General features: G+C 46.9%; 1 protein-coding gene across 1 annotated transcript in view; it reads left to right on the top strand.

The window, feature by feature from the left end:
- Positions 1-24,300, top strand: part of POLDIP3 (DNA polymerase delta interacting protein 3) — a 159,512-nt gene extending 135,212 nt beyond the window's left edge. The window contains exon 9 of the mRNA XM_086958798.1: positions 23,634-24,300. Within this exon, the coding sequence (XP_086814924.1) occupies positions 23,634-23,811 (178 nt within the window). The 3' untranslated portion in view covers positions 23,812-24,300. The remainder of the gene's footprint in view (positions 1-23,633) is intronic.
- Positions 24,301-25,290: the final 990 nt, after the last annotated feature.

The following is a 25,290-nucleotide window of genomic DNA, read 5'->3' as shown; positions in this document are numbered from 1 at the left end:
TGAGCCCGTGCGTGAAGTGCACCATCAGAGCTGTGTGAATAATAACTGCGGCAGCCCCGTGCGTGAGGTGCATCATCCACATTGCTCAGGTCTCCCAAATTCCTGCACTCTCTACCATACTGCTTTCAAAACAAGCATTGGAAATGCAATAGGTCTCGCAGCATTAGAGTTAGTGCTTTTAGAATTGTTTATGGGTTTTTTTTTGTAAATCTTTAGCATTTTTGTTTCCTGTAGCCAATGCTAAAGAATTACAAATAAAAAAAGCCATAAACAATTCTAAAAGCTCTAACTCAAATGCTCCGAGATCTATTGCACTGTGTGAGGGTGAGGGGTTGAGGGTGAGGGTGGGTGAGGGTGAGTGAGGGGTTGAGGGTGAGTGAGGGGTTGAGGGTGAGTGAGGGGTTGAGGGTGAGTGAGGGTGAGGGTGAGTGAGGGTGAGTGTGAGTTAGGGTGAGGGGTTGAGGGTGAGTGAGGGTGAGGGTGAGGGGTTGAGGGTGAGTGAGGATGAGTGAGGGGTTGAGGGTGAGTGAGGGTGAGTGAGGGGTTGAGGGTGAGGGGTTGAGGGTGAGGGGTTGAGGTTGAGGGAGGTTGAGGGAGGGTGAGGGAGGTTGAGGGAGGTTGAGGGAGGTTGAGGGAGGGTGAGGGAGGTTGAGGGAGGGTGAGGGAGGTTGAGGGAGGGTGAGGGGGGGTGAGGGAGGGTGAGTGGGGGTGAGTGAGGGTGAGGGAGGGTGAGTGGAACTGAGTGGTATTTGGAGTGTATGTTGCATTGAGTGCAGTGGAATTATGTTGCATATAAATATGTGGCACTGAGTGGTATTATGGGGAGGTTATGTTGTATTCCGTAGAGTGTAATTGTGTGGCGCGTAATTATGTGGCACTGAGTGGTATTGTTTGGAGTGTATGTTGCATTGAGTGCAGTGTGATTATGTAGCATATAATTACGTGGTATTGTGTGTAGTGTGTGTTGCATTCAGTAGAGTGTAATTATGTGGTGTCTAATTATGTGGCACTGACTGGTATTTGGAGTGTATGTTGCATTGAGTGCATTGTAATTATGTGGCGTGTAATTATGTGGCACTGAGTGGTATTTGTAGTGTATGTTGCATTGAGTGCTGTGTAATTATGTGGCACTGAGTGGTATTTGGAGTGTATGTTGCGTTGAACACAGTGTAATTATGAAGCATATAATTATGTTGCATTGAGTGCAGTGTAATTATGTGGCGTGTAATTATGTGGAACTGAGCGGTATTTGGAATGTATTTTGCATTGATTGCAGTGTAATTATGTGGCACTGAGTGGTATTTGGAGTGTATGTTGCATTGAGTGCAGTGTAATTATGTGGCGTGTAATTATGAATAGTGGAAATGAATTCTCCTAAATTGTGTGTTTATTTACCTGGGAAGCATGAAATGTAGAATCAGTCTTGGCCACACTTCAAACTAATTTAAAAAGACTTGCTCTGTTTTTTTATTTCAGCAAATACATGATTTCGCTTTAAAACAATGCAGCATGTCTCGTTCTTGGTTTTTTTCATCCTTTTTTCATCACACAGTTGTTCCTTTTCTATTACTTTTGTTAGTTTGTATTCATTAAAAGGCAGCATCAATTAGTGGAATAAAAGCGTGTTGCCTTTCTGTGAGTAATGTTGATAGGTCTCCTCTAAGGTCGTTACGGATAATAACGGCAGCTTTCGGCCCTGCGTGTTGCCTTCCCTGGACACTTAAGTAGCTGGCGATGAGATTGTTGGTAACCGAGCAAATGAAAGGCGTTCGTGCACAGCCCTGGGAGTTATCACAAACACACCTCTCCTCCCCCCAGCCTACCTCTCCCGACACCACACCCCAGCAGACACCCTCACACCACCGTGTTGATATGCAAGTAGAGGAGAGAAGCACTGAAGTGAAGCTTTCCAAACTGGGCAAACTGGTTTTGACGGTCCCGGGACAGTGTCAGAGTGGGTAAAAGAGGAACAAGATGTGGCGTGGTGCAGCCTTGCTTCTGCAAGATTAAAAGAAGTCGCACAGGCAATGACTCGTAACGTTTTTGTCACGAAATGAACTAAACAAAATAGAAAATACATCTCAGTCGCTAGATTTAAAACACGGACTTCATGCAAGTATTTATTTATTTGATCGTTTTTTATAGCGCAAACTTGACGGGTATCAGAGCGCTTTATAAATTTGCAGAGAGCAACACAGTGATATAAACAAAGTCATATATGAAGAAGAAAAATACAGGATATAGCACTTAGCACCCATAGAAGAGAGGGTGCGATTTACAATGTTCAAGAGCAGAGGGGATAACTCAATAAAAGCCAAAAAACGTGTGTCTGGTCACAGAAAGCAAGCTAGACGCAGCTGGGACATCTGACTGTCGAAAGGTTTATTTTTTGTTGGCACTGTAGCTACAGCAAGAGACTTACAATGACAGTCAAATGCTATTGTTTATATACATTGGGCGAGATAGATCGAGGCTGCCACGGTGCGCACAAGGGCATGTGCGTCGGATTAGGCCCCTAATAAAGTGCTGTGGCCAGGGGAGGGGTTGAAGCAGCGCGTGGGGGCAGGGATGCGAGGAGGAAGTCCTGGGAGGGGGGAGCCCGGGCGGGGCCGCATCTCTACCAAGTTAGCCGAGGGGACAGGTGGGGGTGGAGAAGGGGGTTGCTGAGGCCAGAGTACGGAGAGTGATGCGCGGGTGATAGTTTGTTTGTTGGTTTTGGTAGCGCGGACTTTGCAGTGGGTTGGCGGGGCACGTCTCGATGGGAGCATTAAGGATGCGTGAGGAGAAAATTACAGGTGAAGGAAGGCAACGTTGAGTTGCGTGAATGAATAGTGACAATGGTGAGCAGCAAAAATACATGAAGTAGCAATCGGTACATTATAGGAGGAAAAGTGATGTGTGCAGGTTTCAGAAGCGTACAAAGTGCAGGTAGAGGTACAATACTGCAATAAATGGCAGACACTTCAGAACAAAAATAGTGTAAATGAAATGGGCACCGCAATAAATTAAAACTAGTCAGTCACAACACGGGTAAAGGGTGGGCTGTAGTATTTCGCAACAGATTCGGGGAATTGAATTCACGGAACGTGTCACACAAAGCTGCGCGATTATAGGAGGATGGGTTGTGACTCGTACGAGTGGTATTGTACAGGGTCTGCGTTCACTCGAACAGAAAGAACGCTGCGGTCTTAAAGGTCTGATGCCTCGTGGTAGAGGAACAGTGGGGTCTCCTCACTTAGTGAGGTCTTGAATGTGTTTTAAAGTGGGCGGCAGAGCTCTTTAAGACGACCAATTTTCGCAGAAATCTTGCAATCTCATAGTCCTGTTTCACCCGTTTCAGACGTCGAGAGTGTGAACATGTTTAGAAATAAGCCCCCGCGCTGAAAGTAAAAACAAGACGGAGGGAAGAGAGGGGAGGGGGGAGGAGAAATGAGACACGGCGGGGAGGGGGCGGAGCGGGTAAAATAAACAAGACGGAGTAACTGAAAAGGGGGCAGGATAAACGGAAAAACAGGCGATCAATAAACTGGGACCTGGGAAGCCAAAACGAGCACTCGGACAGGAGAAACGCGACATGCACCAGAAACAAAAATAAAAATAAAAATAACAAGACGGAGGGAAGAGAGGGGAGGGGGGAGGAGAAATGCGACACGGCGCGAGGGGAGGGGGGAGGAGAAATACGACACGGCGGGAGGGGGCGGAGCGGGTAAAACACGACGGACGTGCACGCGCTTTTAAGCTCAATGCGCATGCGCATTGAGCTTAAAAGTCACGGGCACTGCAAGGAATCGCCACGATTCCTTGCAAGTTAGATAAAGAGTCGATGAGCCCCCATAGTCTCGCTTGCTCGATGCGCATGCGCATCGACAGGCGAGACCTAAACAGCATACTCTTGCACACTCTCACTGCTCACCAATTCAAAGTTTGCTAAAAATGTTATGCACCGCATTGTCATACACAATGCCAATAACTCAAACTTTAATGCTGCGAGACCTATTGCATTTTAATGCTTGTTAATGTATGTAAGTCACCTCTGTGGTAGGCCTAACTAGTCATAAGGCAGGTTGCTGTATGTTAGAAAGTGGATCATGTACTTTTACATGTTCTAGCAGTAAAACCCCGAAATTGTTGTTTACTGTGGAAAGGCTAGTAGCCCCTTTGGCCAAGTTCAGAGTTACAGACTAGCACCCGAGCCAAATCTGAATGGGACTACTAAGATTTGTACTGTTTAGTATCGAACGTCCGTGTATTAAATCCGATTTAATGGTTAGAATCAAATTGAATGTCACTGGTGGGCAAAGTGCAACTTTAGAAGTTGTTACCCATGGTTTCCAGTACTCCTTACGAATCCCAGCAATGGACACACTCTGGGCCTGAATGGAAGTGAGGTATTACCGCCCTCCTGCAGGAAGCCACATGGGTATAAGCCCAAAAGGCGCGCTTCAAAGGAGAAGCTGCCTTTGAAGAGCAAATGGATACCATTTCAGAGAGGGTTTCTATTGTTTAGGAAGACGGGCTGTCACTAGGATCAGGAGGGAAGAAGCCAGTTGGTGGTGAGAGAAGTCTCGCCATCTTGGGGGGTGGACAGAATGTGGCATGGTGTGATAGCCACATGCCACACGCCACACGTCCCAGAAAGTGGTAATCCGGAGGGAGGGAACGTGGTAGCCCATAGGCTACAACCTGCATCCTACACAGAGAGAATTTTCTGTACATAAATAGGGCACCCCTGGCACCCAAAACTCAGATCCCGGCCGCCTTTAAACAAGGACCATAGGACTACCCTACTGCACCGAGCGACCATAAAAAAGAGACTGCACCGACAAGGACTGCACCTGGACACTTGAGAAGAGAGGGACTGTGCCTGCCGTGCCCTGCTCAAGGGAATGGCATCTCTAAAGCCCACTCAAGCCAAGCGAACTTAAGTGGTCAGCTGACTGGCCTCATGCTGGCAGCACAGGGACCCAACGACTGAAGAAGCCTGCTGAAGTTAGTTGGTAGCCTAAAATCTTAAAGCCGCTGCCACTGCCTCTGTGCAGCACCGAGGTCCAAGAGCCACCCACAGAGTTGCGCCCAGGTTTGCAGAGCCAGGGGTGCTGTAGGAAAAATGCTGGGACCCTCGGATGGGAAGTTATTGACCTAGGAAGAATTGACATAGGAAGGATTGACCTGTGACTACGACAATGGGTGGCAGGTAGTCCATGGCAACGGGACATAGGCCAGACCGGAGAGGACTTTGTACAGCGCCGAACCTGCAACCAGGACCCCTTCAGCATCTTAATGTACTGGGGAATCCCTACAGGAAGATCACCGTTGACCATGTTGCATCAACAGCATCTTTATAGCATCTTAAGCATCCTTCACCCCTTGCATCTGAAAGAGACAATTGGTTATGGATTCTTCACCTTCGAATTACCCCCAGGCGTGAGACTGGATCCGGAGAATTTTTTCCTCAGCAGTACCCCTGCGCGTCAATGGACTCCACATTAGTCGTTGTCGCCGGAATGACGTTGCGGTATCTACTTAGACGCCGCCCACGCGCGCTGATGTCTGTTGTTTATTTTTTTGCACCAGCCAGCGTAAATCCAGAGAGAGCGGTACCTCGAGTCACTTTTTGACTCAGTTTTTGCTACTTGTGTCGACACCTTTTTTAAGTCGTTCGCCTCCTGGTGCATGGAGGGATGTCACATTTGACTGGCTTCAAGGCTTGCGACTCCTGTCGCAAATTGATGTTGGTTATGGACCCGCACTTCGTGTGTCTTTGGTGCTATGAGTGCAACCACGACCCAAAGTTGTGCTCCAACTGCCGGGCTATGAACCCGAAGTCTTTGCATGAGAAGTCCTAAAAGCTTCTCGAGGCCCGGCAGGCCGCTCTGAGCCGTTTGAGGTCCTGGTCGAGAGGGAGAGGGAGCGGTTGCAGAGCCACCACTGGTCATAAAAGTCTTCATCTTCGGGTAAGTCGAAGCACAAGAAGAAGGTAAAGAAGCATCGCCGCTCTTTGCGTTCTCCTCGTCCGTAGGCTGGCGCGACGCGGAAAAGCGGAAGGCAGTTGTCCGGTTCCGCCCACGGAGCATGTTGGGTCGACTCTGCCCTTTCCGGGAGCTGAAGCGACCCCTGGCCAGCTTCGCGAATTTTACGGTGCCTTACATTCCATCTTTGGGCAGCCCAACTGCTTCGGCGTGCCCTCGGGCCCCAGGGACTCGTCTGCTCTTTGATGCCGGTGGCTTCGGCTTCGGCACTGCAGGATTCCCCAAAGATCTAGTCCTGGATCTGGATTGACACCTCAATGTTTTCCTGTATCCAGGAAAGATTGCGCAACAATGGTCACAGTCCACTGTGAATTGGGAGGATATAGTGGTTTTCACAAGTCATTCAGAAGGTACTAAAATGGTGGAGCACAAAGCATGTTACAATAGGGCGACCTTTCAATCTACCAACTCCTACAGTGACCGTTCCCATGGATGCAACCTACACAGTTTGCGGTGGCACGTATGGAGAGCCACAAAATCATGAGCCTATGGAACCATACAGAGGCAGTTAAACTGATAAATCTGTTAGAACTCAAGACTTTGTTCTGTGCACTGAAGGTGTTCCAAGTACAAGCAAAGGGCAAAGCTGATCTAAACACACAATACAATAACTGTTATACTCCAACAAACTGGTGCGGAACGAGGTCTTACCTGCTGTCAAAACTAGCTCTTGCATATGGAAAAGAGTGATTCAAAGAAATACAACTTTTGTAGAGGTACACCCTTTAGGCTTTCAAAACCTAGAATTCAACAAACAAATGCGTCCGACGAGTGGGAACTAAAACATAGAACACCAGACTAAATTTTCCACACATGGAGCACCCCAGACCAAGTTCTGTTCGCAATCCCAGAGAAATCAAAATGCTGAGACTGTGTAGGAGCCGCAGGTGCGCGTAGCGCTGAGAGTCATGCATGATACTCTTTCTGTAGGTATTCAAACGTGCGGGGGGCATCTCCCTTTCATACATCCCCCAGGTATTCGATGCCTATTAGGCGCCAACCCCTGAATCCAGATAGCCCGGCTACCTCTCTGAGGGGGATCTCCTGCCCAAACTGGAGTTTTGGCCGTCAATCTCCCCTCCCAACTCAGCAATTTATTGGCGTCTCTCTAGCACTGAATAACCACCCTTGTGTGTTCCGGCCCATCCGCCGGGAATACAAAAGTGTTTCACAGTTGCCCTGTGTCAGGTCCCAGATTCTTCGCAGAAGCAGAACTGATGCTAGCTCCCAATGCCCCTCCTCCGGTGACGTCGCTCAGCCAAGCAACTGCACCAGAGACGGGGAAATGGGAATTGGACAGAAAAGAGAGACACTCCGACAACAGCTGGCACCCTCTAGTCCTTCAAGATATGTTATGGCTTCGGGACTGCGCTCGGGTTCCTAATGCACACAGACGGGGAGAAAGACAACTCAACAACCTCCTAGATACAATTCCTGAATGACAATTCGAATACAAATCTATCCTACCAGCTGTCTTCAGAATCTTGCTTCTCTCTGTATATGATTGTGAGTAGCTACCTGTGAGTAGCTACCAGTGAAGAGAGAGATATTTCTGGAAGAAAGAATGTTAAGTTAAGTAACTTGCAATTGAGGTTATTCTCAATGTTACACTCTGAGGGGATGGTTTACGCTACCTTCTTCACTGGTCGGTTCTCTTGTAAAAGAATGAACAGTTATAATTATCTCTATGTTTAAGTCTCCAGTACTCTTGCCGAAACGCGCAAAAAGGAACAAGGAAGAGAAGAAAGGAAGGAAAGTACAGGGAAAGCGCAAGGGGAAAGTTCTGGCTGGTAGAGTACTCAGAAGCTCAGCGTAAGGAAGGGTTAGTAAAGTCTTACTTCATCTTCTTCCGACGATACTGGTCCGTTGATGAAACTTCAAATACCTCACCTCGAACCACTGGTCTGAAGAGAGATACGTCAAGACAATTCTCGGCGACCCCCCAGCAGAGTTCGCATCTCCTGTGCTATACGCTGGTGTCTGATAGGGAGTATTTTGTAATAAGTAAAGAAGCCGCGGTAGCATCAACATCTTATACAGGGCCGCCCGCCCCATAAGGGAGAGTGGGAGTGAACGTCAATGACTAACATCGGAAGTGAGGCGCTGCACTTGGGGCCCCAGATTTTTTGCTATGAATTATTTCTGATCCCTGGTGATGAAAATCCCTAGATACTTAAACCCGCCTACCACCACCGGAGCCACGTAGCACCGCTGTACTCTAGGGGAGGACCCGAAAGAGGCAAGATTACCGATTTAGACCAGTTAATAGTGTATCCCAAGTAGCTTCCGAATAACTCGAAAATGTGAAGAACCCTCGCTATGGAATAATATGGCCGTGCTAGGTATAATACCATGTCGTCTGCGTATAGAGAAACACGTTCCTCCGGTGCCCTCAAACCCCAGTTCTCAGGATCCCTCCTAACCCAATGAGCCAGAGGCTCCAGCGCAAACGGGAGCGGGGGAACAAGGGCCCCCCTGTCGATTGGTTATCACATTCTTGATGTGAGCTCTTTTCAAGCCCAGGCTGCTCACCATCTAAACGGCCTTTCTTATGGAGATTACATTGCCCCGGAGAGTGCGTGAGCTGCAGTCTTGATCTTCCAAGCCTGCATTCTCCTCAGTTTATCCAAACAAACTTGTACTTCACATGAAGACCTCTTTCCTGCCAAAAGTGGTAACACCATTTCAAGTGGGCCAACCTGTCCCCTTGCCCACTGTGTAAAATCCTCCACATCCATCTAATGAAGAGGAGCAACTCAAAAATAGCGCGTGTCGTTCTACCTCAACTACACACATGAGTTCTGGGTGGACAAACCACTCTTTGTGGGGTATGTTAGTGCGAAGGAAGGTCGGGTGGAATAGAAATGGACCATCTCTTGATTGGCCGTTCTTTGCATCAAGTTCTGCTATGCCCTTGCCAAGAAGCAATCTCTGAAAAGGGGGGGAGGTAGAGGGATAAGCTAGCTCCACCCTCCTGTTCAAGTAGTAGACATACAAAATCCGGGTTTCCGGATGAAGAACCTAGCTGTAGAGATAGATTTTCATCAATTTGATGTACAATACCTAGTGGAGAAAGGAAAAATGTCCTTTCTTGAATCCCCTCACTCACCCAGGTTTCCTCACGGTGACCTGCTTCATCATAGGGGCCATCCCAACCCGCTGCGGGTTGAGGCGTGCTACGACATGAGAGAATATGTAGGAGCACTGTAGTGAGGAACTATGTGTAGTGCAATGGTGTGTGGGGAGTGGGGTGACTTAAAAATATCTAATTAGTGGGCGACAATGCTTTATTGTTGCTCCTAGCTGATATATTAAAAACGTGGTGGGTCACTAGGTTGCTTGGTTACAATGATTCAGGGATCCCTAATAGAGGGTCAACATGTTTCGCGCTTCCCCCAAAGCTCTTCAGGACGGCACAGGGACCAGCCCTGTGTGTACCACTCCAAAAGGTGCAGTGAAAGTGACTTTCAGATGCTATATAGTAAGCATAAGGTAAACCATACATAAAATACTTAGTATTGTAAGACATTCAATAAGTCATGTTGTATCTGAAATGAAGGAAACCCAACATAGATAAGGAAAACATCCCGCCCTAAATAGGGTAGGTATTAAATCACTGCCAACAAATGACGCTCCTCATGGTGAGTGCCTAGTAGAAAAGTTGTTTCCTGCGTCGTGCTAGACGCGAAGAAAAATGAAAGGTCTATCTGTAAGCACCGTATGTATGCCTTTAAACCTGAATAGAAGAAAAAGGCTCTGTGAATCAGTGCACGGTGCCAGTGTTGTGCCTTAAAAGAAATCAATCCTCGTGGTTGTACCATGACAGACAAAAGACAAAACAAACATTACATTAAACATAATAAACATACTTTTTAAAAGGCAGAACTTTGCCTCATGTTCATTCGAGGGAGTGAGAGAGGGTTCCCACTGGAATTCTAAAACGGAAAGAAATGCCGATTAAACTTCCACATGTAGTTGTCTCCTCTCGAGTGACAGACCGGGCAGTGCTGTGGTATAAAAAAACACAGTTTGCCCCGGGTCTATCTTCGTAGCTGCAAAGGAACGGACTTACTTAATAAATCTCCTCTCCTGATAGTGTACCTGGATGATTCCCTCGAGACCGCATATTTGCGTGTCTCAGCCGGTATTTGAAGAAGTGTTTCCGCTTAGTCATTGTGAAAAAGACTAGAGCAGGAACATTCACAAAATGGCCGCCTTATTCTAAGCTAATGGAGTGGCCCTATTGGGGGTGTATGATTACTGTGTACTAAAATGAAACACAAAACAATGCTTGCAGTGTAGGAAGAGTGCATCGTTAAAAAATGGGACTGGAGTGATTGCATAATAGCGGTGTTCACTATGTGCTATATCGCGTTCACGCCCAAAATTGTCCGATGTACAGAAGGGAATAAACATACGTATGGTGCTGCTGGCTGTGTAAAACAATATTTACAGTGGAGGAAGAGTGCACAGTTCAAACTGGACTGGAGTCATTCCCATAATAGCGATGCCGACTATGTGCTATATAGCGTTCACACCCACAATTATCCGATGTACCAAAGGGAATAAACATACGTAAGGCGCTGCTGTCTGTGCGTCACAGTTTTGGTTGATACAAAAGTTTTTTTTTTTTTTAATGATGAGGTGATGTACACCCGGCTGGGCATATGTAGTGTTGGTACTACCCACAGAAGGTCGGGTTGTATGAGTCATAGGGTTTAATTAGTGGATGCTTAATGCAAAAGGTCGGTCCAGGGTAGCATCTGCTGGATAAGGGGTACCGACAGTGCGTGTGATGTGTAATGTAGGTACAGGTGTTAAGACATGTAAACCTGCGAAGCCCCCTGTGTGGCTGCTTTTGTGTAGGGGGTTACGCCGTCCTATTAACCACATGCTTTTTCAAAAGGTCAAAAATGATCAAAAAATGAAGGGTGTGTGTGACAGCCACCCTGTGTCAGAAGACTTTCAGCTAAATCTCTAGAAGATTCTATTTTGAGAATTGTCCCCAAGGGATGTTATCGTTAAGACCATGGCCGTAACTTGAACACCCAACGTTGCTCCTTCTCCAGGAGTCGCTTTTCCGGCTTATCGCTGTTTTTGATGTACTCCAGGATCACCCATCTCATGTCGTTTGGAGTGTGTTGTTTCTCAATGAAATGTGATAACATTTTTGTGGTGTTTCTTTTACATCTAATGTTACTGTGGTGTTTGACAATCCTTGTGCTTGCTTTCTGTTAGACCTGACACCATTGGCGTTAGTCTCCCTTCCATTTTTTGCTGTTGTCTCATGTGTTTTTCTGGTAATAGATGCTTTGGGCACTGTGCCACTGCTGTCCAGTACCACAGTGCAAGTGCTCCTTATTGTAAATTGATGTATTGATTAGTGGTTCCCTGATTGGATGTTTGGTTTACTGTCAGACCCTAGTACAGTGCACTGAGTGTGCCCAGGCCGTGTGATCCAAATGCTGCTAGTGGGATTGCAGCACTGGTTGTGTCACCCACAGAAGCAGCCTTGTAAAATGTGTCTAAGGTCTGCCATTGCAGAACCTGCGCGCAGTCTGGTACTGTCATGCTGACTGGGCAAGTGCACCCACTTGCCAGTCCCTAAACCTTCCCTTGTCTTCATATTAGTCACCCCTATGGTAGGCCCACGGGCAGGGTGCAGTGTAAGTATTAGATAGGGCAAGCCCTGATGTGTGTGGCATGTCCTAATAGTGAATTACAGCCATTTTTGTTTTCACTATTGCAAGGCTACCTGTTCTCCATAGACCAGAATGGGCTGTTGGAATTGTTACTTCCTATAATCCTAACCGACTCAGAGAACATGATAGAAATTCGAGTTTAGTATGCCTGGACTCATAATAATAAAATACATCTTTTAGTAAAGTTTATTTTAATATTCTGTGTTTGCAAATACCACTTTTAGAAAGTGGGTATTTGCTTGCCTAACCATTTGAGCCAGCCTCGGCTAGGTTGTGTATTCCTTGTCTGGGTTTGTGTGTGACGGGACTGGGGAATTCCAGGAGACAGGCTGGGGCTGCACGGTGGTGAATAGGGAGATCTGCATCTGGATGGAAGGGAGGAGTTACTCCTGGGACCTGAATAGGGCTTGGCCTACCCTCTACAATGCTGGCTCCGCCCCCTGTGGTGTGTCCGATGTCTCTGCCCTGCACACTGAAAGAAGAGAAGGAAGACTATCAACAAAGTGCTCCTGGACTGTACTTGCCTTCCACAATGCTGGCTCCACCTCCTGTGGGGCGTCTGATGTTCCTGCCCTGCATGGTGAAAGGAAAGGAGCAGTCTGGTAAACAGAGTGCTCAGGAACTGGTTTGGACTGGGCACAGGTCCCTCTCCCCTCAGAGAACAAAGGATGTTGGGGTAGAAGTATTGGAACCCTGATCCCATGAAATTAGATCACTTCTGGACTTTCAAGATGAAACCTCTGCTGAGGAGAAGGAACCTGAAGAAACTGAGGAGACACTATTCCCAAGCTGAAGTGCTGCTTAGGGGATTGGCCTGCAGGGGTTGCCTTGCTGCCAAAGGGAGGAGAAAGACTTTTTGGACTTGTCTTTCAACTTGTGAAAAGATCTCCAAAGCTTTGAAGAGAGCTTGCCCCCTGACCGAAGTCCCAGGACCAGTGGACTTCCCCAGCCTTTGTGAATTGCTGCTGGAAACAAGTGGCTACAGAGGCAGGGAGCTGTGACCGACTCTCACAACCGGCCCGGTGTCCTGTAGGCACCGCACCAAGCAACGTCCGCCTCGAACAACGCAAGCTCTGTGTTCAACGACTTCGTCAACGAGCCGTAGCCTGCACCGCCACTGGAAGGACACCGCGGCGTGTAACGTCTCGCTACACCGAATCGACCTGGTCTGACCGGCGTGGTCACTGCTGCTGACTTCGAGTCCTGTGACCGCACCGGAGTTGGGCACCGCCTCGCACGCTTTGCGGCGCACTCGCCCGATTCGCACCGGTGTCCGAACTGACCGACGCGAGCTCCCGAACTCCGGCTTTGTCGCTGCACCGTAAAGCTGGAAGCACCGCAACGAGCAGCGTCCGCCTCGAACAACGCAAGCTCTGAGCTCACCGACACCGTCTCAACGCTGTCAACGAGCTGTAGCCTGCACCGCGACTGGAAGGACACTGTGACCTGCAAAGCTTTCTTTTTCTACAACGTGGCAAACCCCAGAACCGGCTCGCACATCCGTGTTGGCCGCCTCAAGGAAAAGGTACTGTGACTGAGTCTGTCAACATTTGAGTGGGCCCGGACCGCCGCGGTCCGCTGGATTTGTTGGACTCTGTGTTCTTTTCAGCAACACTGTAGCCGGACAAGGCTACCCACTTGCACAGAACCTTGAATTAAGCCTTTTTAACCTGAACTCTTGAAACTTAATAGTACTGTGGACTCTTTTTGTCGTTTATTGGCTCTTTGTCGTTTATTGGTCTTGTGATAACTCTATATAAAGTATACTTATTTTTTTATATAAAACCTGTATGGTGTCCATTTGTAGTGTTGTCACTGGGTTACTGTATGAAATGAATTTGTACTTGTAAAGCGCATTTATACCCCAACCTGGGTTTCCTGGCGCTGTACGCATACCGCTGTGGAAACCTTCCTGGCTTTTCCCTGTGAAATATCCACTCCCGGGCACCCCCAAGGTGAAGCCAGGCATCCCAGCGCTGTTGGGGCCGTTGTGGAGATTAAGCAAGCTATTGCCCAGAGTTGCAGAGTGGGGCCAATGATTAGAATAGAGGCACTGAGGTGAGAAGTATCAGGTCCGAGGAAATTGAGCCCAAGACCCGCCGAAGCGGGAATTGAACCCTGGTCCCGGGCCAGACCTCTGCATCAGGGTCTGCCGCTCTAACCATTGAGCCACACTTCTCCACACTGTATGTGGTCACAACCTGTGGAGAGGTGTGGCTCACTGGTTAGAGGCGGCAGACCCGAGTGCAGAGAACGGCCCGGGACCAGGGTTCGATTCCCGACGCGGCAGGGTCTTGGACCAGGATCAGCGGACTGATAATTCTCGCATCGGTGCCTACTCCGACCAGGGAGCACACTCGGCAACTCTGGGCATTAGCTTGCCTCATCTCCACAACGGCCCCACACAAACGCCGGGGATGCCTGGTTTCACCTTGGAGACCCCCAGGAGGGACTATCTCACAGGGAAAGCCAGGACGGGTTCCCCAGCGGTCTATAGCGCTACGAGGCCTCCGGGTAGCAGTGCGCTTTACAAGACACAACAATTTACAATTTACAATTTAACTGCTTAACTTACATCGCCTCTGAAAAAAACCTTGACTGCTCACGCCACGCTGCCTAGAGGGTGAGCAGGGGTTATTTTGAGAGAGTAATTTCCTTGCCCTGACTAGAGGAGAGGGTCCCTGCTTGTCACAAGTACCTACCTGTGCCAACCAGAGCCCCCCAATTCTAACACTTTCCTTGTGGTCCTCCCCACGTAGTGTAGGTTTCAGGTACACGTGATCATGTATACTGCCCCTGATGTATTGCAATTCGTGAAGTTGCGTGTTTCTGAGGTCATTTTGTTGTTAAATTCAACCCTTTTAGTTGCTGAGGTCAGGTGGAGTACACTACAATTGATGCAAGGGTAGTGTCCATTGGGTAATGTATGTAAGGTTCTCTGTCCATCCCCTTTAGTTTCATTTTTGGGGTGAGTGTGGACAAGGTAATTCCTTAGATTTTCCCGTTTCTGTGACTGAACATTTGTCTTGGGGTGTCAATTTTTCCACTGTTCAGTGTCCGCCAATGTTTTTTGTTGATCTTAGTTACTTTGTTTGTTGCTACGTTGTAGGTGGTGATGGAGATTGGTCTTTTTTCTGTTGTTACCCCTTCCTTTGTTTTGGGTTCTAGGAGTGCCTCTCTGTGGTTGTTGGCAGCTCTCTTTTTTTGCTTTGGAGATTAGGTTTTTGGGGTAACGTCTTGCTATTAGTTTCTCAGAAACGTCTTTTGCTTGCATGTTGTAGTCTTCTTTTTCTGTGCAATTTGCATCTTAGTCGTAAGAATTAGCCAAACGGCAGGTTGTCTTTCAATTGTCTCGGGTGAAAGCTGCCGTAAATAAGAAGAGCATTTCTGGCTGTTGGTTTGAAGTGAGTTGTTGTGCTCAGCATACCTTCTGTGGTTATAATGTAGTTGTCCAGGAAGACCAACTGGGACCTGCTCATGGTGTAGCTGAATTTGAGACAAGGGTCTTGGAGGTTTAACCAATTGACAAAGTTGATGGCTTTAATTTCTGTCCCTTCCCAGATCAGTAGTAAAACGTCGATGTATCGTTTCCAGAGTCCAGATGTTCGATGTGGAGATTGGACTCCCTGATTATTTTTTGTTTTTCCAAGGGGTGGACATAAAGTCCAGCTACACTCGGCGCAAATGTGCTCCCCATGCTGGTACCGTGTACTTGGCGAAACAGTGTATCTTCAAATTTGAAGTAATTTTCAGTTAATGCCAGCCGGCAACATTCAAGTACCACGTGTCTTGGTGTGTGGTAAACCCAGGGATTTTCGAAAAGTACATCTTCCTGGATTTGTAGGGTTTCCTTGTGCAGTAGGCTTGTATACAAGCTCTCTTCGTCTAGGCCAATCAGGATTTCAGTTGTTGGGTTGAATTGTAGGTATTTGAGGAGGCATAGGACAGCCTTGGTTTCCTGTAGGTATGTATTAGTACCTTGGACGATGGGCCGTAGATAAGCATCGGCAAATTTAGAGAGGGGTTCTTGGATTGAACTAATACCTGACACTATCGGTCTGCCAGGAGAGTTTTCAATTGATTTGTGGATTTTTGGTATGTTGTAAAAATATGGAATGGTCGGATTAGTGTTTACTAGGAAATCAGCTTCTTTTTTAGTTATCCAATTGTTTGCTGTGGATTCCTCTGCCAGGTACGCAATTTCTATGCGTAGACGTTCAGTTGGGTCTTCCTTTATTTTGATGTAATTCCTTTCATCTGCTAGGAGTTGCAGGCACACCTCTCGAAATGTTGTGGTGTTTTGTAGTACTATTGAACCCCCTTTGTCTGCTGGTTTAATCGTGATTTTCTTATCCATGTCCAGTTGTTGTATGGTCTCATGTTCTATTTTGCTGGTGTTGTGGAAAACTTTGATAGTTCTTGGGTCAATTAATACCTCCTTGAATAATGCTTTTTCGAAAGATAGTAATTCTACAGGGAGACTCGTGGTTGGAGGTGTGAAATTAAATTTTTTGTGGAGACCTGTGTCACTCTTGTTGTTCATGGTCGATGGTTTGTCCTTAAAGTAGACTTGTAGTTTTATCTTGCGTATGAACTCATTCAGTTCCCAGCATAGTTGGAGTTTGTCCATGCTCGGCGTAGGCACAAAACCAGTCCTTTCTCTAGGACTGTTTTTTGAGTTGTTTTTAATATATCAGCTAGGAGCAAGAATAAAGCATTGTCGCCCACTTGTTAGATATTTTAAGTCCCCCCACTCCACACACACACCACTGCACTACACATAGTTCCTCACTACAGTGCTCCTACGTATGCTTGCAAATCACAGCACGCCTCAACCCTCAGCGGGTTGGGATGGCCCCTATGATGAAGCATGTCACCGTGGGGAAACCCCGGTGAGTGAGGAGACTCAAGAAAGGACATTTTTTCTTTCTTCACTAGGTTTTGTACATCAAATTGATGAAAATCTATCTCTACAGCTAGGTCCTTGCCAATAAGCAGCCTCCTGAAGAGTTACGGGCTCATTCCACCAGATCCAAAGCTGCGACTACTGTGTTGGCACATAGAGTCCCAGTCCTGGACATCTACCAGGCCGCAATGTGGACTTCCCTGCACATGTTTACCAAGCATTACTGACTGGAAAGTCCAGTCCGCAGGGATGGTCATTTCGAGTGTTCGGTACTGCAGGACTTCCTAGTTTAAATTTCTCCCCAGACCCTCAACCGGGGATGGTATTGCTAGAGTATCTATTCAAAGGTAAGGAATCTGCAGCTAGAAGTCTATCAGATGAACAAGTTACTTACCTTTGGTAACACCTTATCTGATAGAGACTATATCTAGACGCAGATTCCTTACCGACCCAGCCATCCTTCCCGCTCTGTGGACAGATCTCTAATGTCAGGGCTTATCCGTTTTAGAGCCTTATTTTGGACAGACCATTGTAGGTGCTCTTTATTGCTCTGCGCTTCTTGGCATGAAAAGTAAAGGACTTCAGCATGTCGAGGTGGAGTCTATGTAGGTGACCTAGTTGTTACTTCCGCCGTGAACTACACTGCCGTGCGGAGCAGACAACGCCACCAACCGACGTGCAGGGTGACTGCTCATGAAAAATATTCTGGATCCAGTCTGACACTTGGGGAAATTCGAAGGTAAGGAATTTATGGCTAGATATAGTCTCCACCTGATAGTGTTACCAAAAGTAAGTAACTTGTTCGTCAGCATCATATGTGTTGCAGCTACATACTCCTCTATACACACCTACACAAAGCATTACGTTGTGGACATCCAAATACACAGAGAAGCGCTGATTGGCAAAGGGTGCTAAAACGCCAATTTCTTTTGAATTCAAGCGTATTTCAGCAAATCTTCCACATATGGCCAGATAACGCAACAAAACCAATATAGAGCATGTTAAATCTGAGAAGAATCGCTGTAATTCGAAATGGTTATCTACCTGTAGGACTAGTTTTACAGCTTGAAGAGTTTCCTGGATTCACATGCTACCCGATAGTGACAAGGGGCAAACAGGCAAAGTCAGCAGTACAACAAAAGAAGGGCAAACCGAAGCACCCACAAGTCACCAAAGGGAAAAAATTGAAGATGGTGACCAAATACTACTAACTTCAGTACTATACTAAAGAAGTTGGTGTCTCTGGGCATTATCTCTTGAAGGCGCAGCACTCTCTGATGCTCCTTTGTCACACTACAAGGTTGTCTTCTCTGGTTCTGTTATTCTTCCCTCCCTAGGGGTAAACAGGAATAGCACGAATCAGGATACAGTGCAGTGCAATAAAACCAGTTTAAAGTGTTCTTTTTTTTACCCTTTCGTGGGATGGGAGAGCTATCTCAACATCTTTTCAGGGCGGCCTTAATCTCTGGCAGTACTCCAGTGCACTCACAAGAGCTGCAATTAATTAAAAGACTTGGGTGGAGTTTCTTGGTGCCAGGCACAGGACCGCGTTCAACAGTGTCTGCCCAAACTTTCTTTGGCTGTCTGACGGCCTTGATGTATTAACTCTGCCAAGACCAGGTGCATTCAGTGGCCTGGCAATCAGCAGCCCTGAAGAAGATGCTGTCCCAATAAAACCATGGGTAGGTGCAGCCCAAGGAGTCTCATCGCAGTCTACAGTTCTAGTCCAAGTCCGGACTGCATGGATAGCACTTGTAGTCCCCGCACAGGCTTTCAGTACTTCAGTAGATGCAGCTCCCCTTGGTATTCAGTGTTTCATCTGATACAGCGCTGTGCGCCCTCTGGTGGTCACTCAGTTACAGTCCTGACTATGCTGTCAGGAATCACAGGGTTGGGGTTCCTGCCAGAAACCGAAGGAAGTGCCATTGGGACTGTCAGGCACCAGGTTCCTTTTGGATCGCTCTTGTTTAGTCTGCTTCTTTGTGCCACACAGCCACTTGGGAAATGACGCTTGTTCCTTCCTGGAGAGTCTGTTGTCTTGCATAAACAGATACTCCTTCCCCCTCTCAGCAATTTGGCAGGCTTCTAGGTGCTTCAGGGCAGCTACACATGTCCAGGAACAGATCCAGACTTGAGGAATGGTCTTGTCACATATGGGAGACTGGCTATCAGGCAGACTCCAGCCTTCAGTGCACTGCAGCCATCTGAGTACTCTGCAGAGCACTCTGTTCCTTGATCGTAGAGAACTTGGACTGGAACAAAGTGGTGTGCTTTGGGTTCCACTTCTAAATACAATTTTCAGGCTGGAGATGTGGATACACTGTCACAAACTGTAGAGCCAATTTGGGTTTGTTCTTGATTAAAGTGTACTTTCCAGGCTGTTCTCCAGCTATAGCCTTTGTGGAGAGTTCTTCTCACAGAACGGTTGTCTTCACACAATAGAGACACAAAGGTGTGAAGTTATGCACATTGCTTTCATCAGTCCAATGGTAGGAGACTGTGTCTAGGTTCATGCTTTCAGCTACAGTAATGTAACCAACAACCTAGGAGTACAGCCTTATCCCTACATCTTGGGAACACCAGGACAGGGCATCCAAATGAATCCGCTTGCCTAAATTACTCTGGCTCTCCCACACACATGCATGTGCTACACTGAGTACACACAAGCACTTGGGATGTTAGTGTACGGAACTGGGGCCGGGAGATAAGACACACACACTCCTACTGTCGCTCTTTCACTCGCATACTCACTCCACAATATGTTATTGTAATGAACTGGTCAAGTGCATAGAAGCAAAACTTTGAGCGTTGGACTGGTAGGACTCCACTTCAGTGACCCAGATAAAGATCTTGTCAAGCTATTGATCCTTAAAGCTGGGTATGCTGCCACCACAGCACTGAGTAGTAAACCCACTAAATGGGGCAGTGGTCATCTATTACACATGAGAGCACTCTTGGTGTATTGCTCCAGACATTGTGTAAGTTCAGCACTGCTCTAAGTCAGGTACAGGCATAGACCTCTCTGAACACACTTAGATAAGCATGGCGCCAGAGCCAAATATAGGAACTGCATACCAAATATACGTAGTTGCAGTGAAACATGCTTGTTAGGAAAGAGACATTCTATTCCAGACCTATTGAACTGAAGTTAAAATATTTTCATTCTTATAAAAGCTTGGTGGAGTCCTCCACTAACTATGGCCATATACCACATTTTCTCCTTCACCTCAATATGTCTATAAAGAGATGTAAAGCACTAATATGGAGGAAGATTTGGTAGTGGAACAATTCTTTCTGGTGATGCTTTGTCTGGCAGGCATTCATTAGCAACATTGTATACTGGTTCTTGCATGACTTTTTGTAGTGCATGGTTGAAAATTGTAATTTTTAATTAGCCATATTTGGAAAGTGTTAGCTGAGGTGTGTCTGGTTTGGAGAAGTGCTCCAAATTTGGTGTGGTAGGATCACTTTGCGTACGCATGAGATGTTCAAGAATAGTTTGAGAATAGATGAAGTTGCCTAAGCTTCTAACCACTTTTTCTTTAGGAGACATTGGTGCATGGGAAGAAACAGGTTTTTAACACTTGTCAGAATGTGGGATTGTTGTATATCATTCTTATTCTAGTAGGGATGAAGTGTCAATAAGAGACCTGCTGGAGTGAGGTGGTCACACTGGCTCTCTAGAACAATCATTGGCATTGCCAATAGGTCTCGCCTTTGGGACTTTATGAGTGTTTAGTTATGCAGCACAATATCCTTGGTGCAACAACATCAACTGTTGCATATCTAAAAAAAATTCTAAGATTCCAAAGGCGAGACCTGTTGGCTATGCCAATGCTTGTTCTTCTCTTGTCATTTCTCTTGTTTTGTTCGTTGTGCTCTCCTCCCTCCTTTTCTCCAATCATGTATTTGTTCTTCCGGTATCTCTCTGCCTCCCCGCGCGCACTCCTTCCCTGCCTCCAAACAGTAGGCTGCAGTCACAGAGTTCAGGCCTCACTTTCTCACCCACGCATGTTCATAGAACATTCAATTATGGCTTTTTCCCTACAGCCTCACACCTATTCCAGCATACCTAACCCGGCGTCACCGTCTCGTTCCCTCTACGCGACTGCGAGAGGCTGGGCGGCGCCACGAGCTTCCAGGCAGGAAACCTCAGAGGGGGATCTCGAGGTGCAAGGGTGGAGGATGGGGAGGGGTGGGGTGAGAAAGGCTACAGAGGAAGCTGAAATAATCTGTCCCATAAACACCCGCCCCCACCACCCCAGACACCATCACCACCCCCAAACTACTACCAACCCACTCCACCACCACACTAGCCCAGTCACCATTGCCAGACCCACAGTACCAACACACTCCATCACCACCCCTGCTACTACACCCACTCCACCATCACCGCTTCACACCCACTCCACCATCACCACTTCACCCCACCACTGCTACCACACCCATGCTGCTATCAACCACTCCTCCATCACTACCCGAACACAGCAACCAATAACACCCAGCCATCGGAACCAGCCCATCTCAGCCACTAACCCCCACTTCAATCTTCATCATCACCTCCACCTCGCGATCAGAGGCACCATCACAACACCAACAGCCAGCCCAGTCCCCATCAACCCAACCCAGCCACCATAACCACCCCAATCCTAGCAATATATCCAATCGGTCACCTTCATCACTTCCCCATACCACAACTGCCACGTTCTCCAGCAAATCCACCAACTGTCACCATCATCAATTGAGCCCAGCCACCATCAACATTGCAATTCAGCCACCATCACCACACCAATCCTATCCATTCACCCCTCACGGGGATTCACATGTGGATCATCTCCCCAACACCATCTCAGCCACCACCCCAACTGACTAGCCATTCGCCATCAGCACCATAACCCAGCCACAATTCCACCTCCCGCACACAGCACCCCCTAAATAACAGTGCAAGCATCACTCCAAACCAGCCCCCATCCCCACCCCAACCAGCACCCTCATCTCCGTCCCTACACCACCACCACCACCACCCCACTGCCGGCCCAAAAGAGCCACTCTCAATCCTATAGCACCCTCGCCTCCATTCCCACCACATTCCCACACAACTCTCCACCACCCAATTTACCCCATAGACACCTTCTCTGCGCCCACTTCCATCACCACCTCCATTACCACACTCATCCTCCCATCAACAGTCATCTCCTTCACCAATATTACCACTCCCCCCCCCCCCCCAAAGTCACACCCACTATCCACGCCAGCACCGCTGCCACCCGCTCCCGAGCACAAACGCACAGCCTCGATCTCTTCCCTACAGCCATCACTTCACCCACCACTAAAGTGACTGCTGCCATCACTCTGCATCACTAACAACTTTACTGCTCTCACCACTCAACCTACAAAACTGCAGATTCCCAGGAAGCACCTGTAGGTGCCTCTAGGGTTAAAGCGCAACATTGATATGTTATTGACGTCCGAAGCAGAAAGGCTGGGTCCCGCTCGCAAACTTGTGGGCTGTATACAGAGATCGCATCATCAACGCCCACTCTACACAGTGAACTACTCCGGCATAGAACCCTCACTCTCAGGACGGATTCCTTTATTTCTATTATATGAAACTGGACATGATGCTCTTCGCTGTTCATTGTGAGCTAAAGCGACCGAGATACGGCGAGCTTGGCGCTATATCCGCAGCTGAGATAGTTCGGGTGGTTAATGCACCTGCCACAGTTATCTATTGGCCTGCAGGTCGAACAGCTTATTCCCGGATATAAAAAAAATTGGTACCACTGAGTTAGATTAAAATAGCAACCAATGTTTAAAGCGCCAAGAACCCTCACAACTTGTTGGGTAAGCCATGCAAACATTTTAAAGTAATAATTAAATATATAGCAAATCAAACCCTCAGCTCTCGATTGTGAGGCCTAAAAGGCAATAGAGCAGTAGGGGGCTCTTGAGCCAGTCCCGCCTCCCTGTCTTATCCCATTATGAATATGCTTTGAGGATCAAACCTTTTGTCTTTAATGAGATTAGCTCAGTGTGTCTGCATAGCTGCAGGGCTCGGGCTGCAATGATAAGTAGCCGATGTGTTCTGCAAACTTTGGGGCGCTAATCTGTTGAAAGGCAGGTCTGAGCCCGCAACAGCCCTGAGACACATCGGTCTTTTCGGCCGAATCCAATCACTGGAAACACAAGCGCTTGCCATTGGCTTGTCCTCCCCGTGACCCCGTGCGCCTCGGATTTCTGTGCCTGCTTCACAGCTGTTGGGAAGCTTTTCTTATCTTCTTGTTAAATAAACATGCAAATGAGAAAAGTCTTCACGACAGACGTGAAGCAGTGGAGCCAGTACAGGTGGGCCGGACCAAAAAGCCAAAGGGAGGCAACGAAAAACCCTCCTTTCCAATGGCAAGCCAGCATTTACCATATACACTGATGCTACCCAATGGAAATGAGGGGCGGGGCTTCAGCTCTTCTCTCAAAGTCCTCATTTGCAATAAATGTCGCCTAGCGTTGCTGCGCATGTGCGCAGCAACGCTAGGCGGGACCTAAAAAGGTACTCTTCTTCTAGTTAGGAATCTGCCTTTGTGTGGGAACACCATGGCTTTCTAAACCAAGAACTAGATGTTACCCCAATGCTGAAAATGCAGAGCTTTTTTAAATCCATTAAGTTGCCAGCCACTTGAATACAGAAGGAACATTTCTGAATATATGAAAGATATCAAGACACAGAAATTGTTACAGATGAGTAACTTGTTTGTCTTTTTTGTGGGTTTTGTCTTTGGAACCCTGTGCAAACTCCATCTCCCTGTTTTCATTTTGATGCAGTATTGTAGTTTAAGAAGTAAACAAACAAACACTGAAGTTCCCCGACAGTGGAGCGTGTAAGTGGTAGGGGTGGTTTGGTATGAGTGTAATCCTATTGACTTAGTTACAGAAGGCACACATGGTCAAGATGACAACTATTACTATAATCACTGGTTTCCCTTCATTCTCTCTTTTTAGGCGATTAAGTGATACTCCCTCTGCTGCTAAGAAGGAGACTGATACTCGCCGGCCTGGCCCTGCACCCTCTAAGCCTGCACCAGAGGTGGACCCAGATACTATCTTAAAGGCGCTCTTTAAATCATCAGCAGCTGCTACCACCTCTGCTTCGGCCACAGCATTTAAGATCAAGCTCTAAGGAGTGAGCTTGCAGCCTTTGGTGTGGTGGAGGGAAGAATTATCACAGGGCAGGAGTGTGCAAAGCAACCCCCATGCTGAAACATAGAATGAACCCTGGACTTTAACGGCCAAGCAGAGTATGGACTGCAGACAACTGCCGAGAAGCGTGGGGGAGCAGCAGCGATATAGAAGAGATTTGAGGCAGGCATGGCAACAGCAGGACGAAAAAAAGACATGGATTTTGTTTTTCTTCGACCAATTTTACGATCCCTTTTTTTGTAAAAAGTTTTTTTTGTTTGACTATGGTCACTTTCAACCGTTTTTTTTGTTGTTGTTTTGTTCTTCTAAAATGAACTGAAATTGTATCCCTGGGCCTCGGAGGCTCTCACCTCTCATTGTTCCTGTGTGTCTGCTTTCTATACGACCCAAGGCCTCACAGTCTATTATTTGGCCAGTTTGTTCTAAACGTGTTTGTAGTAAAAAAAAAAAAACATGTTTAAAAAAAAAAGTGTTACTTCTGTTTTTAATGGTAGATTGGAGTGATCTACTCATACTATTGTTGCATTGCAACAAGATGTTTTTAGTCTGTCCTGCTCGGTTTAAGTTGACCATCTTTTGGGTAACCTGAACCTCCCTCCATCCAGATCCTAGCAGTGATATGAAGTGTTTCTTTAGTATTGGAACTTTCATAGATTCAAATGCTTGATCATTCTTCATCGTCAAAGTGGGAGTCCCACAGTACCATAGAAAGCAGTATTCCATGTTATACATAGTACTTAATGTTAAAAAAAAGTCAGTAAATTTTCTTTTATTGACGTCAGTAATTGATTAATTTCAGCAGTATTAAGCTAGGGGTGTAACAGCGTCGTTCTTTCAGGAAGTAGTATTGCGCCTTAAGTTAAGGCATTTTCCAACTTCATTGATTGTGAGAAGTTTCAGTTTCCTTAAAAAGAGGAGCGCCATAGAATATTTTTGTTCACTCATAGCTCTCTTCCATAACCATTCATAAATCCTTTCAGGGATCCCAGTGCTGTGAGATCTCTGCCTGAGTTCTTTAAAGGAGCCATCCAGTACAGACCAAAAACTGTTTTGCCTCTAACATTCACCTACAATAGGAATTCTAGAATATTGCCTTTTTTGATGTTTTCTGAGATTTTGAACCCTATTGTGAACTTATACACTGGATGGCATCTCTGTGGGATGTTTCCTATCTTAGCTTTTTATCTAACCTGTGTCCTTAGTATCCTAGCTTCTTGTTCAGTAGGTGGCCAGTTTATATACCATCTTACATTTGTTTATCTTCAGACGACCATTATCAGCATCTAGATAGATTTGATCTCTGTTCATTTAACTATATTCATTTAATATGTTTAACAATCCTTGCAGATTGATTGCGGACTTACACCAAATACTAGATATTATGCAGATTGATTGCGGACTTACATCAAATACTAGATAGTATGCATATGTTGGGTATAAACAGTGTGTGACCTTTATC

Source organism: Lissotriton vulgaris, chromosome 1_1, assembly GCF_964263255.1.
Source record: "Lissotriton vulgaris chromosome 1_1, aLisVul1.2, whole genome shotgun sequence".
In the NCBI taxonomy this organism is placed as follows: domain Eukaryota; kingdom Metazoa; phylum Chordata; class Amphibia; order Caudata; family Salamandridae; genus Lissotriton; species Lissotriton vulgaris.
Note: the sequence above shows the minus strand (reverse complement) of the source record. Positions and strands in the feature narration are given on the sequence as shown.